At 47.1% G+C, this 15,166-nt stretch overlaps 1 protein-coding gene across 5 annotated transcripts in view; it reads right to left on the bottom strand.

Moving 5' to 3' along the window:
* Positions 1 to 15,166, bottom strand: part of nrp2a (neuropilin 2a) — a 74,328-nt gene that overhangs the window by 20,699 nt on the left and 38,463 nt on the right. For all 5 annotated transcript variants that reach the window (XM_079668321.1, XM_079668322.1, XM_079668325.1 and 2 more), the window contains 5 exons: positions 11,332 to 11,562; positions 9,806 to 9,961; positions 8,969 to 9,138; positions 8,364 to 8,519; positions 1,178 to 1,322 (listed from right to left, as the gene is read on the bottom strand). In XM_079668321.1, coding sequence (XP_079524447.1) covers positions 1,178 to 1,322; positions 8,364 to 8,519; positions 8,969 to 9,138; positions 9,806 to 9,961; positions 11,332 to 11,562 — 858 coding nt within the window. The remainder of the gene's footprint in view (positions 1 to 1,177; positions 1,323 to 8,363; positions 8,520 to 8,968; positions 9,139 to 9,805; positions 9,962 to 11,331; positions 11,563 to 15,166) is intronic.

Raw genomic sequence — 15,166 nt, 5'->3', positions numbered from 1 at the left:
GACCGGAGCAGAGAGGACAAGTTCTGCAGCCTCATGTTAAATATATTAGACTGCCATTAGTGAGATGAAAGCAAGCAATAACTGCCCTGTTTTCAATTCTCAAACACAAACATTTGAAATCTGTTATATTCAAAGCTTTGTCTTTTCGCTGTGCTGCACACGTCTTATGTACACTCACTGACTGTGGGGAAAGTCCCGCTTACATGCAAAAGCACTTGGAAATGAAACTCATGCAGATATGGATGAGCATGTCGCACTGAGGGGAACTTGCTGAGGGAGGATGTGAGAGGCAGAAATGAGGATTAAGGGGATGAGGGAGGTATAATACGAGGAGCCAGGAGGCAGGGAAGTAGGGAGTAAGGAGAGGATGACGGCTGGGGGAGAAAGGGAGGAGGGCAAGATGTTGGAGAGGCTCCTACAGAGACAGGAGGAGACAGAGGAAGAGAGGAAGGGCACGAGGAAGAGAGATGGGGAGATGTTAGTTGTGCTGACGGTTTAAAAGAACACAGATCAAAGTTTCATGCTGTTATGTCACTGCAAAAGCAGGCGATGTAAATAATAAATAAAAGGCATAGAAAGTGTGTGTGTGTTTGTGTGTGCTGGTGGGTGCTGTCTGTGTACATTTCATTGGGGGGTGTTTGTGTTTGAGGTCAAATGCTATATTTAGAAGCTGTGGATGTACCTGTGCTAACGGTTGCTCTGATAGCAGCTGTGTAGGGAGACGCGAATCACAGTTTCTGATGTAAGAGTGAACGGGGAGCCATGAATGATTGATCCATACTCATCTCTCAATATAGAGGAGACATCAAAAAAGGTTCTAAAACCACAAGGGGGGGAAACTCACAGGAGGGAGATGGAGACAGAAAGTGAGTGCGGAGAATAAATGGAGAGAGGGAACTGACACTGCTGCTGGAGAACAGAATCAAAGTTTCCTTAATTAGCTTCCTATGTGTAAGAGATATCAGGAGGAGTGTGAGAAACTAAATGTGTGTGTCAATGACAGTGTGGGTGTGTTCCTAGTTCTGGCGGTTAAGGGGGTCATTTTTTGCAGTTAATGTTGATTATAAATGGGTGGGAAGCTGTTTCCGTCAAAGTTATAGAGTGTGAAGCCGGGTGATTCTGGAAACCTGTCAGTTGGCAAAATGAAGGTTAGAAAAGTCCAACCCATGACACACACCTGTGATCTGGCACCCGTAGAGCTCGAAGCGCAGGGCGATGCCGTTCTTCCAGGTCTGTGGTCGGATACGAACAAACCGGGCGAGGACCGGCTGCGGGACGCGGTTCAGAACCACCTCAGTCGGGTCTGTGTTGCCGTGGAAAATCTGTAGAGTAAAGAGAGACAAAGGTAAGGAGATGTACCGCTCATTATGGTATCAGTTCCCATTTCTCTCTTTCTCACACACACACAGACTACACTGCTCTACACACCCCCACAGTGCACGGTTTCGCTCTGCTTCACACACACACACACAGTGGCAGTCCGGACAAAGCAGAGACAACCCAAACACGGATCCGATGTCACCGGCCCAGCTGTCGATGTGTTTTGGGGTCAAAGGTTCGACGCTGGGAGGCTGGGAAAAACTGACGATGGATGAGGGTTTCACACACACACACACACACACACACACACACACACACACACACACACACACACCAGCTACCTCCATGCTGGTGGCCGCAGGAAGCTGTGGGAGACATGACCTGACATGTCCAAACATGATTGGCTGTCAGACGCGCAGGAAGTGTCTCCAGGTGGGCAGGATGTGAGAGAAATGTACTTCCCAAAGCATCAACATTCACTTCTCATTGACGTGCACTCCCTTCCTTCCACGAGCACTGAAGCAGCAGGGTGGGGCAGCAGGGGTCGGAGGGCAAATGTAACCAGGGTGCTCAAGTTTCTTCCTGTTTTGGGTTTCGAGGGCGTCACATTCAATGACAGACAGAGATGCTCCTTTTTGTTATATTGTCACACACGTTCTTGTTTCTAATCACTTCCTCTTCCCTCCATTAATGTCAACACCTCCATCCATTAGCCCCCTTAAATATCCTCCTCAAAACCGTTGAGTTGCTATCTCTGCACACATCCTCTTGCCCTTATTGCCTTTCTTCCTCTTGTTGGTGGCTACACACTGAAACCGCTCACACGAAACCACAGGAACACACACACACACACACACACACACACACACACACACACACACACACACACACACACACACACACACACACACACACACACACACACACACACACACACACACACACACACACACACACACACACACACACACACACACACACACACACACACACACACACACACACACACACACACACACACACACACACACACACACACACACACACACACACACACACACACACACACACACACACACACACACACACACACACAGAAGGAGAGGAAGTGTCTTTAAGTGAGTGACTGTTAAGTGTCATTCACTATGTGTCTGTGGTCGCTGTGGGTCTGGAGATATTCCGCTAACATCAGAGCCGCAGTGCACAATGGAAAGACAAGTGCTACAAGCAGCTGAATTAAACATTAAAGGCATCATTTCCTAAAAAGATGCCGACATGATTTTCCTTTTACTCTCTTCCTAGCACAGGATGATCAAACCAAAGCACACTCCCTCAGCTTAAGAATTTGATTCCGTCTTGTTTTGATAATGTTGTTTTGTGAGTCTGCAATATTGGTGTTAAAATGAATTATTTGTCAAATTCCCTGTGTGGCAAAAATTGATATGATATTCCAGAAATTCCATAACCAGCGGGAATATGATAGATACGAATTCAAAATCCTACTCAAGGGGTTTTATTTGATTTTGGGCATGGCCTGATTTAATCAAGTGCAGCTGACACTGGTAATACAAAGCAGTGTGAGTGTTTGAACAGATAAGCGGGTCTATCTGCGCGGTATCTGCTGCTGGATTGAGGATAGACAGCCGCGGTGTTTACCTCAGAGGCCAAACAGTGGATGTGGGCTCTTATGGGGGTTATGTAAACACCCACGCATGCTCACACAAAGTGGAGCGTATAGCGCAGGGCTCGGCTCGCATACAACCAACCCATCTCCACCGCTCCCGGATAATGTGTCCGTGAAACAAAGAGCAGCATAGAGAGGACAGGAAAAACAAGAAAAATGTCCTTAGAAGAACGGTTTTAAAAACAGATGAAGAAAGGGAGGAGAGGTTGAATGGAGGGCAGCAGATATAACTGAAAAAGGAATGAGGAAGAACAACGGACACATTCATCACCAACAAACCAACACTTCATCCAAGTGTTCATATCTTGATAAGGAAAAACGGCTAAATTATTCGTAATGTCGTCCATCTTGAAATGAATGGTTATCTTTATATAACATTCATAATCCGACAAACGCCGTCATTCAAGATTCAGATAAAAATAGAATTAATTTGATTTCCAGAAATTATGTGAGTTAAACAAATGGATTTACAATAAACACGTCTGCCTGCCAGCATTCAGAATAATGAATTAGATAAATGCATTTCATGTCAAGATTTATCATGGCATGATTTTGTCTGTGAACTTTTGAAAGTTCTGAAAAGTCTGTTAAATATTTGTCCACTTCAATTTCCCTTTGAACGAGATGCCCATCACGACTAGAAGGCCATTAGCTGGGTGCATTTCAATATTTCCAGATGCATTCCTTTCTTTTCATCTTAGATTTTACATCTCTGCTTTTTATCCAATCATTACTGACACAGAAATAAATATCAGTTCAATATCAATCGGCTCTCAAGAGGCCCTTTGCTTTTCTCCTTTGGATGTGAGAGGGGAGACAGAAGATGAGATGTCAGCTACTTCTGTCTCCTCCACTTCCTCCCGTCTATTGTCCCGCTACCTGAGGGTCACTCATTTGACCCCAGACCCATTACTGCCAAGGTCAAAAGGTCAATACCCTTAGGCAGCAGATGGTTGCTCATTGACCAACTTGAAGATAGCATAGTTACTTTTTGACTAACTAGGAATGTGACATGAATTGAAATGTAGCAGCCTTTGCATTGGTGGAAAGTGAATAAGGGCATTTACTCAAATATAGCACTTTACTTTCCTTGAGTATTTTCCTTTATGGCTACTTTTAAGTCGGGACTTTGACTTGTAATGGAGTATGTTAAGACCATAGTATTAGTACTTTTTCTTAAGTAAAGCAGTACTTCTTCCAACGCTGCATACTGTCAGTGTGTTGTGTGGCCTCCTCTGAAATCTGCCTGACGACACGCATGTTTTTGTGCCATGCAGGCAAGGTGGGCTGAATAATTAACGTCGTCATGTTGTGTCTCCCAGTGTGGAGGCTCATGAAAATATAACGAAGCCCTGCACACACACACACACACACACACACACACACACACACACACACACACACACACACACACACACACACACACACACACACACACACACACACACACACACACACACACACACACACACACACACACACACACACACACACACACACACACACACACACACACACACACACACACACACACACACACACACACACACACACACACACACACACACACACACACACACACACACACACACACACACACACACACACACACACACACACACACACACCTGGCGACCAGACTGGTTTGTGTGGACATTGGCGGGACACGGGCACCATGGGTATTTAACTATTGATGACCTCTCTGGAGAAGGAGGTCACCGTGAAAGGCGTGTTGCAGTAAACACACTCTCTGATGCTTTGGATTGGCAAATGGAGTAAAAAAGAAGCCTGTGTGCATCCACAACACGTCTTAGATTAGAACAAATATAACATTTCTGGAAAATGATTTGCGGATAGATGTATCCATCATAGCTTTTCTCACATGTCTCCTTCCTTTGCCAGTTTTCCTTCACGCTGACGGCACCACGGGGAGCGAGCTCTGCACAAGACATTACTCGTTTCCCGGCTGCTTTTTCATGCCTGTGTTGTTCCCCAGATCCCAGCTTCTGTTCTCCGTCCATTACACTCGTCAGCCCTGTCTTCTTGCTCTAGTTATTTCCACTGTCTACTTCTCTCTTTCTTTCTGGCCATTACCCCTCCATTCTAGCTCCAGACGTTCTCTCCCTCCCTTCTCGCTATGAAGATGTTGACAGTAGGAACTGGTTCCAGCTGGCCACTCTCCACTACTGGCTCTAAGAGGAGCAAGCAGTGTGTGTGTGTGTGTGTGTGTGTGTGTGTGTGTGTGTGTGTGTGTGTGTGTGTGTGTGTGTGTGTGTGTGTGTGTGTGTGTGTGTGTGAGTGTGTGAGAGAGGTTAAAACGGTGGAATTGCCTTACACCACCTTATGTCATATTCTGTCAGAGTGTTTATGCTGAATATTGTTTGTATTAGCTCAAAGAGGTACAAATAAGTGTGTGTATGAGGGTGTGTGACAGTGTGATGATGGGGGGCTGGCTGAAATGCTGTGTGTGCATTTGTCTCTCTCTCCCATGTTATTGTGTGTGTGTTGCCTCACAATGCTTTCCAGTAACACAATACTGTGTTAGCGCTGGGGCTGCTGGGATTTTTCCTTCCAGACGGATGACAATGTTTAATTGTCAATTTGCTTAGGTGGATGTGTCATTGTGTGTTTGTATCTATGTGTGTGTGTGTGTGTGTGTGTGTGTGAGATATGCAATTCCTAAGTGTGCTCGCGTCTCATCAAGTAATGAGGTGCATATGTGAGTAGTGTGATTGAGAATTAACAAGTCACATGGGTGTCAAACTGAAAATGTGTTGGCGTGCAGAAAATGAGTGAAAAGATTCTCACACACACACACACACACACACACACACACACACACACACACACACACACACACACACACACACACACACACACACACACACACACACACACACACACACACACACACACACACACACACACACACACACACACACACACACACACACACACACACACACACACACACACACACACACACACACACACACACACACACACACACACACACACACACACACACACACACACACACACACACACACACACACACACACACACAGAGCCTGAGGCGATTGTAATCTCTGTGTTTTTCTCAACCGGCAGCAATTTTACACTTTTACAAGAAAGAAATGTGTGTTTCCCACAATGCCAGCGTCTCTCTCTGCCTCTCCAATAATCTGTATTGGCATTAAATCAGTCTTTGTTAACACGGCAAATAAGAACACACATCTTGGCAAATCAACAATAAATCTCCCCCAATATCAAACACAGTGAGACAAGAAGTGCCGAGCCAATCCTTTTTTCCTGGGTGATTCATATATGATGCACACACTCATGATGCCTAAGCCTTCCACAAACACCGCTGCACATGCACTCCCAAAGCCACATCGGCTTCCAGCTCACTGTAGACAATTACAATTAAAAGAAGCAAATCCCAGTCATTACAGGACCCCCCGACGAGATTTCAGTTTCAACCACTTAAAGGCTCTTGGGGGGGGGGGGGGGCTTAGGACGGGCTAACTGGGAGTTTGTTCGACAAGGCAGTGGATTAGCAGTCACGGAAGACTCACCCTAACCCGCAGGGACCGGAGGCTCATGGGGAGGGTACAGTGAACTCAGCGCTGGGCTCAAATGATGACTGCGACTCGTGTGTCGTTCGTCAAAAGTGTTATTATTTCCTCCTATACCATCCATCACTGTCTGTGGTCGGCGAAAATACAAAGAAAGTTTTATTCAACTTAATCCGAGATGTCTGTGTTATACATCCAGAATGTGATTGAAAAATAAGTCTCTGTGGATTCAAAGCATCGTTCATTGAACTCAATGTTGTCATACTTTCTTTACGATCATCAAAACCAGATGCTATACTTAATTGTATCTCCATTTTTGTTATCGATGATGTAATGCCCCATTGGCGCAAAAACTTTTCTGTTGGCTTTTAAGTCAAATCTGTTTATTGATTTTTCAATTTCCTTCTGGACTGGGTGCATTCAAAAGTAGCAAGCGTTACCAATTTTCTCATTTTTAAAAGGGACCACTCAGTGAAGCAGCATCCCTCCTAAAAGCTTGTCGATGTCTCTGTCTGAGTCCGTGTCTGGACGTTGGGACAGATTAGAGGACTCAGATTACACGGTACAGACACACACATCATATACATATGCACGCACACACACACACACATGCAGATCTGCAGACGGAGAGATCAGCCAGATGTTATTTAAAAGAGGGGTCTGTGCATGTTGCACGTGTGTGTATGTGGAAGGAGTGGGGGGGTGTAATAAATCGCACAGATGTTGACTTTATAAGTCAAATCCACGTTTCCCTCAATAATCTCCACATCAAATACCCCCCACTGGCCTCACCCAAAACCAATCACCGGCACACACAGAAGGGGGCCCCCCGGTTTGTGTGGGCGTGTGTGTGGATTAACCCTCCACACACACGCCCACCACTCGCCCCCCTCCATTTTCCTGCAATCCATAGTGACCTTAACCCAGATATGTGGAGGTCCAATCCCCTGGAGACGTGCTTACTATAGGTCACATACCTGCACGGTATTCATACACAACCCCCCCCCCCCACGCAAAACACCATCCATTTCAGAAGATGATGATGCTATGAAACTCCTCACCTGCTCCGTCCACACACCTGGTGACTCCACAGAGCGAGGTGTGTGTTTATGTGTGCGTCAGTGAGATATGATGAATAGCGGCTAGATAAGGGCACATAGAGGACTCCATTGTTCTTGTTTGTCAGCCTCCCCTCCTCTCTTTAAATCTCTATCTCTTCCTCCCTCCTTCCCCTGTTCCCTTCCTCATGACCGGGGTCACGAGGAAGGTTCATTAACAGTCCTCGAAGGAAAACGACTCCTTCAGGAATGTTCCATCTATTGATAGGACTCTCCTGCGTACACAACGGCTTCTTTTGTTGGGAAACGTATCATGATGGTATAATAAAAAGGTTACGGAAAGGAGGTTGTAAATAACTCTACTCCACTTCCATGTCTCGTGTTTTAATGTAGGCTGTTCCTATACACTCACATGCAGCTATACCTACACAAAGTAATGCACCTTCAATTGTTTATATCCCACAAAAACAATTCAAGTACGAGGAAGTACAACACGAAAACAGTCAGCGTAGTGAGGAGAGTCTTGTTTGAAACCAGATTTGAGTTTCTGTTGGGTAACTACCGTAGATATCAAACCAAACACTTATTTCTGACTGTATGAGGAGCGGGAATTGGCATGTGTATGTTGCTGGACATTCGTAGGAAAACATACAAAAGAAAATTAGAGGAATACAGTTTCATCCAACATCTCACAAGCTGCACAATGCACGTGAATCCGTATACCTTGTGGTTCTTGCCGTGCCGGTACACCATCCAGTCCTCCCCGTTGGTGCTGACTTCCATCTTGAAGGTGGTGACGTAGTAGGACTTCTGCGTCTCTTTTGAAACGGCCCCCTGCATGGCGATGCCTGTCAAAACCTTCAGGAAGTGGAGGTCAACCTGGGAAGAAAAAAAGTATTTCAAACTAGATTTCCTAATAGATCAGAAAGAACGAGATAGGAAGGCTGTAGGGATTGGTGGTGGTCGGGGCTGATTGAGATACCAGCTGCTGAGTCTATCTGTCACACAGACAGCAGGGGATGGACTCCGACTGTGGCCTGCTGCTGACGGGGCTTACGGGGGGGTCCGTGTGTGTGTGCATCTCTGCATTGTCGTGTGTGAGGGGAGGAAGGCTGGAGGCAAAGATCAATGGCGCAGTGTTCGGATGCATTCCTGAGGAGCACCTTCATCAATCACCGGCCTGTGTGTGTGTGTGTCTCGTGGACAGTGTGTTTTCAGACAGGGAAAATTGAGAGCGCGGAAGCACTTCCTTATCATCGCTTCACAGTTTTATTTTCAGTGTGTGTCACTGTGTATGAGACAGCTGGATGTAGTAGGACGTTTCAGACCTGGATGTACTCCTTGTTGCTGTCCTCTGAAGGCGTCCAGGCGTTGTCTCCGTTGTTGAGGCGGGCCTGCCGGGGCAACCAGCGGCTGTCGTAGAAGGACGTGGACGCGGAGATCTGGTCGTCGCTGATCTTTCCCGACTCCATGCCCAGCGCCGTGCTGCAGTGGAACGCTGACAGAGAGAGAGAGAGGGGGAGATGGAGAAAGCTGAGCGTTAACTGTGTGTTTGTTGGAGATGGAAAATAAGCAGCAAGAAAAAAAAGAATGGAGAGAGGAAGGAAGGAGTGATGACAGATGCAAGAGTGGAAAAGAAGATCTAAGCAGAATATTATACGGTTTGAAGACAGAGACGGAGACAGACAGAGAAAGGGCAAAGGGAGACAGAGAGCAGGTAAGGAGGTAAATTGAGGTGAAGCTAATTTATATTCTAAAAGAAAAATAGTTTCTGAGTCTGAGAAACCGTGCTCTCTTAGGAGGGAGCAACGTAGACTGAGGGGTGAGAGAGAGCTCGAGATTTAAAATATCATTAAAGTAGGTAAAGCTGAAAAGATCGAGAGATGAAGACAGACAGATGAGTGCCGGCGGAGAAGACACACACACACACACACACACACACACACACACACACACACACACACACACACACACACACACACACACACACACACACACACACACACACACACACACACACACACACACACACACACACACACACACACACACACACACACACACACACACACACACACACACACACACACACACACACACACACACACACACACACACACACACACACACACACACACACACAGAGAGAGTTATCTGGCACTCACAGTTGCTGACTTCTTTGTGCGTCATGTTGTATCGGGCGGAGAAGCCGTCTTTGGCCACGGCCATGTCGGTGTGGAAGGAGAGGGACAGCAGGCCGGAGGACGACTGGATCTCCGGAGGGATCTTCGTCCCACAGTACCGACCAATCAGAGGAGACACTGCAGAAACAGAAGGAAATCAAATGAATGAAAAATTCTGTTTAAATAGATACATTTTATTTTGTTTTCAGGGCGTGTTAGTGCTTTTATTTTGAAAAACTGATCTGGTTTCATATACTGAGTTTGCTATATGACCCGACACGTGTCTGATGGAAGAGGAATCCAGCTCTATAGAAGTTCAGTGGCAAGCTGCTCCAGTAAGTGTTGTCTAATGAGTCGCAGCATGCTTCTCCCATATTTATTCCCCCCCATCTCTCCCCCCTTTTCTCTCCTGTCCATCCCTCCATCTGCCATGTGTGTCTCAGCCAAGGCCCAGCAGGAGGACTGGAATCCCTGCCTCTAATGCAAGCTGCACTGGGATCAGCTGCCGACACACACACACACACTTACACACACCAGTGAGGATTACAATAGTCTCAAGGGTAGCTCCCTCACCAGACACCAAATTCCTCACCCTTGCGTTTTTCTGTCTCCCGTCCCTCCTTCATGCCCGGGGACTCGGCTCACTGGAACTGGGTTACACTTTAATTTCCTCCTAATTCTCAACTTTGAATGGTATAAATTGTTTTCAGCTATCAAAGCTCCCAAATTCGAGGCTATAATTGGAATTTTTAAATCCACTCAGATCCCTTTTTAGCAACTGCAAATAGAATAATTAGAGCAAAGCCTCAGTTATGCTTCATATTTCAAAAAAGGGGGAAAGGAGTCGGCATGAGAGAGAAAGAGAAAGGTGGGAAGTGAGCCACTACTAATGTGCTTTTCATCAGCACTACAGCACCTAACAGCACCCTATGGCGGTCACTTTCAAAGGCCTTCATAATATCCCTTCAAATGTTTTTTCCTCACTACTTCCTGATCTCGACCGATAGGCCACTTTCGCCACCTCCTATTGGATACACACAGATGTTCATCGTAGCCATCACTCTCACTCGCCCGTGGGAGGAAGGAAGCGCTAGGTGATAAGGAGAGAGGACTGGGGGGGGGTAGGAAGGGGGGTGATGAAGGGTGTTATTAAGGAGAGGGAAAGGGCTGCTCCTTAGGGGGGTCGAGGCACTTTCAGCTCACCGTGAGAAATAATATTTCCCCCTATGTAATGTGTAAGGTTTACATCAAAGAGAGCCATGGCTGCACAGGAAATTGAACACTGGTCTGCAAATGTCTGTGTGGGAATATGGAGGATGAGATGTGGATGTAATGACTGTTTCTTATCCCCAGGATGTGTGTGTGTGTGTGTGTGTGTGTGTGTGTGTGTGTGTGTGTGTGTGTGTGTGTGTGTGTGTGTGTGTGTGTGTGTTATCCCCAGGATGTGTGTTTTTCGATGCACTTTAACAAAAGAGTTTATAAGGCTTTCTTCCATCGTGTGTCCTCACCTTGCAGAAGGCCATCCCACACGTCCAGCCAGTCGTACTTGCAGTCGCCCTCTCCCACCAGCAGGGGGTCGTTCTCCAGGTCAAAGGTCAGGAACGTGAGGACGATGTCCATGTGGGGCGGGGCGATGATCATGTAGGAGCACTCCAGGTTGTGAGGGTATTTATCCGGGAAGCCCGGGGAGTCGATCATGCCGGAGGAGCTGGTGAAGTTGCGGAAGCAGAATTCCGACCCTGCAAGGATAAACGGATATTTAGAGAGGAATAAGCAATCGGTCATATTAGGGGAAGATACGGGCGTTAGCAATCGATCACACTGGGATATCTCATCTGACTTGCAGAGGGTGTTGCAGAGAGTCGTTCATCACTGACAGCGTGCAGGGATACAGTAGCTGTGGTGCTGAGACACACAAACAGGTTATGATCACTGATGGAGAGGAAATGCTCAAGTGGGCGTATCTAACGCTGCAGCGCGCGATATGAGCAGGCTGATTTTCTCGACTATCGCCACTTTAAAGTTGAACCACTTCTGTATTCAAAAACAGTCTGAAAAACTATTATACCTTCAGAAAAGTCGTGATTTTATATGTTTGACGGCTTTATAGCGCCCTTATAAAGACCCCGTTCTCATACATTTCACTGTATGACTCAACAACACACACTTCTGCAAGGCTAACAAGTGAATAGACTGAACCCTGCTCTATTCTATATATTACACACACTCTCTTCAACTCCCATTCTTTTGCACACACACACCTCAAACGTTGTGTAACGGTTGTAAGTGGGCCCTCTGCGGCGGCCCCTCATCAGCCATGCAGATTTATGCGCCCTGGGCGGCTCACCTTGAGCGGAGGCAGCTGTGTGGCTCAGATCAGCTACCCATCAGCCACTGCTCCGCGCCCCACTGGGGAGCCTGAGTCACGGCCCAGTGTTTATGGACCGGCACATCAATGAGGGTGGGAGAGAGTCACAGCACACACACACATCGACTTCACACACGGCCTCATTCACAAACGTTTCTGTCCATTCGCTCTCTCCTTCTCTATCTTTACTTCGGCTATAAACAGTCTGGTCTCTGTTCCTACTTTCAACTTTGCCAGGAGGGCATGTGACAAGCCTTCTCATTAGGTCTAACAGCACATCAGAAGTGCCTCCGGTTCGGCCTTTTTTAAACCAACTGATGCCACCACACACAGTTTTATTTATTTGCCGTTTTAAATTGCAACTCAAAGAAGACACACTTCACTTTGCTAAAATGCTCGCAGGCCAGCGTAAGGAAAAAAATCTCTTCTTTCAGTATTTTCCCACCACTGGGCGATGCAGATAAAGGCCATGTTGAAGAGGCTCAGGGGCTTTCTGGTTGGTTTCAAACCTGGGAAAGTGTGTTTGCAGCAGCAGCTCTGCATTGTGTCAGAGAAGTGGCAGGCCAGCGTTTGATAATACTTATTCATAAAGAGCAGCAGAGACATGTTACCGGCGCATTCCTTCTGCAGCATTCCTCCAAGGCACCAGTCCTTATTATCAGACAGCCCTATAAAAGCTGAGGGTCGACCGGCTGCTCCGCCCCCCCCCCCCTGTCTACACTTGGTTAATGGCAGAGAGCTGACCCCAATCACGATGAGAAAGAAAAGTAAGGAGACAGTGTGTGTCTCTCGCTCTGTTTTTTTGTTCTCAAGCAGCTTCAATTCTCGGTTTCTTCTTGCTTTTTTTATTTATATTTGAACGCCTATTGTTTTTTCTTGACTCATGCATGCATTCATGTGTATCCGTCTAATTTACATACATGTTGTTTGGCAGATGTTGACACACAAACGTATGAAATCTTCCCACGCATGTTAAAAGCAGCACTCAACCTCTTGTGTGACTCCCACACACACACACACACACACACACACACACACACACACACACACACACACACACACACACACACACACACACACACACACACACACACACACACACACACACACACACACACACACACACACACACACACACACACACACACACACACACACACACACACACACACACACACACACACACACACACACACACACACACACACACACACACACACACACCATGTTGAAATATGGTGGTAATTTTCAGGAAGCTACGAGCGATATCTCCCCATCCCCTCAACTATTGACCTCACCTCCCTGAAGCGATGACGGTATTCTTGTGCGTGTCTACCAACTGACTAAAGAGCAGGAATAGGAGTGTACTCAAATTCCCCAGAAACGTAAAGCAGTGATGTGATTGTAAAACAGTATGCATGAGCCATATGCGTGTGTCTTTGCATGCCTGTTTTTGTGTACGCCTTTTATTCAAGTGTATATTTTGCTGCCGGCATGTTTCCCTCTGCGTGTGAGACTGTGTGTCTCTCAGTGTGTGTGAGACCCAGTAACACACTGGCCTTGTTTCTTACTGGGTCACCGGCGTGCAGCAGTCTGAAGTCTCACCGCCCAAACCTTCAATCTGAGCACAGCTTGACTCCATCGCTTCAAAACACACCGCTCTGTGTTTTTAGACACACGATCCAGCCGCTTCACACACTCTGCCTCGCCCCGTGCCCACGCTGTGTGCATGTGCTCGGCGTGTTTGCGTATGCATGAGTAGTTCTGTTCGCGCTCATTAGTTCACAGTGTATGAACTTGCTAAAAACAAGTCCCGGTTAGTGCCTCCCTCCGCCAGCCGTGGTTAGTGCTTTCCTCGCACTCTGAGCTACCATTTGGCAAGACATGTCTGCAGGCAGAGGAGGGGAGGTCACGGCGTGAGTGTGCGTGTGTGTGTGTGTGTGTGACTCAGGGAGGCGAGAGGGTGAGTTGCTGGGTAGAAACCACTCGATTCTTGCACATGAGTGCCTGATGTAGTAGCAGCTCCACATGTTGTGTCAGGGCATCCCCATCCCCCCTCTTCTTCTCTCATCCTTTCCTCCGCTTCCTGTCTTCTCAGCAGCGACATGCAGTCTCTGTTCATTCTCTCTTTTAACTCTCTGTCTCGGCTGGCATCGCCTTGCTCGTCCTGTCCTCGGCACGCCACTCTAAGGGGCTCACCTCTGCACACATCAAAACACCCCCCCCCCCCCCGCCGCCTCCAACCTCTCTACCTGCCTGTCTGCGTCTGACATGCATCTGCTCCTCATGTTACCCCTGCTGGAGCTCACTTCCACATTTCATTGAAGAAAATCCCTCTTGAGGCATGCGGGGAGGGGTGTGTGTACGCGTGCGTGTGTAGCGGAAGAGGCGTGCTACACATTGGGGTGGAAAACCCACAATAACAACAACGCAGCAAACAAGAAGAAGACCCGAGCAAAGAAAAACACAATCTCGGCGTGCCACGGCTCGACACTTTTATGGACCCGGAGAGACATCAGACTGAAGCAGCTTTATTTAGAAAGGAATGCGTCCTCTTTCACACTGCGTGCTGGAATGAAATCACAGAGTTAAAAATAAAGCCTCCTGCTGTGTGTGATCAAAGTGAGTCTCTTGATTTTTTCTGTTTTATGCTGTTTGCTGATGAAACATTATTATTTCCTCATCACTGATCAAACAGCTGATCGGATGTATTCACTCATTAATTAAAATGTACCTTTGCTGGTTTATTACTTGAGTGTAATTCCAGCGTTGGGACGATCCTGGCATAACGTGGCAGTACGCCATATTGTAACAGCCGTCACTGATGCAAATGTTGGCATCCAATCAGCGCTATAACATCCGACATACACACAGGGACCAATGTTGTGACTGGCACTTGGTCGGAGGTTCCTGCCTGAGGCCCTGCCCCCGCCGTGACCCCGCAGATGCCACGACAGCGGTCATGGAGGAACCCA

Source organism: Notothenia rossii, assembly GCF_949606895.1.
Source record: "Notothenia rossii genome assembly, chromosome: 3".
Lineage (NCBI taxonomy): Eukaryota > Metazoa > Chordata > Actinopteri > Perciformes > Nototheniidae > Notothenia > Notothenia rossii.
This window is presented reverse-complemented; position numbering and strand designations above follow the sequence as displayed.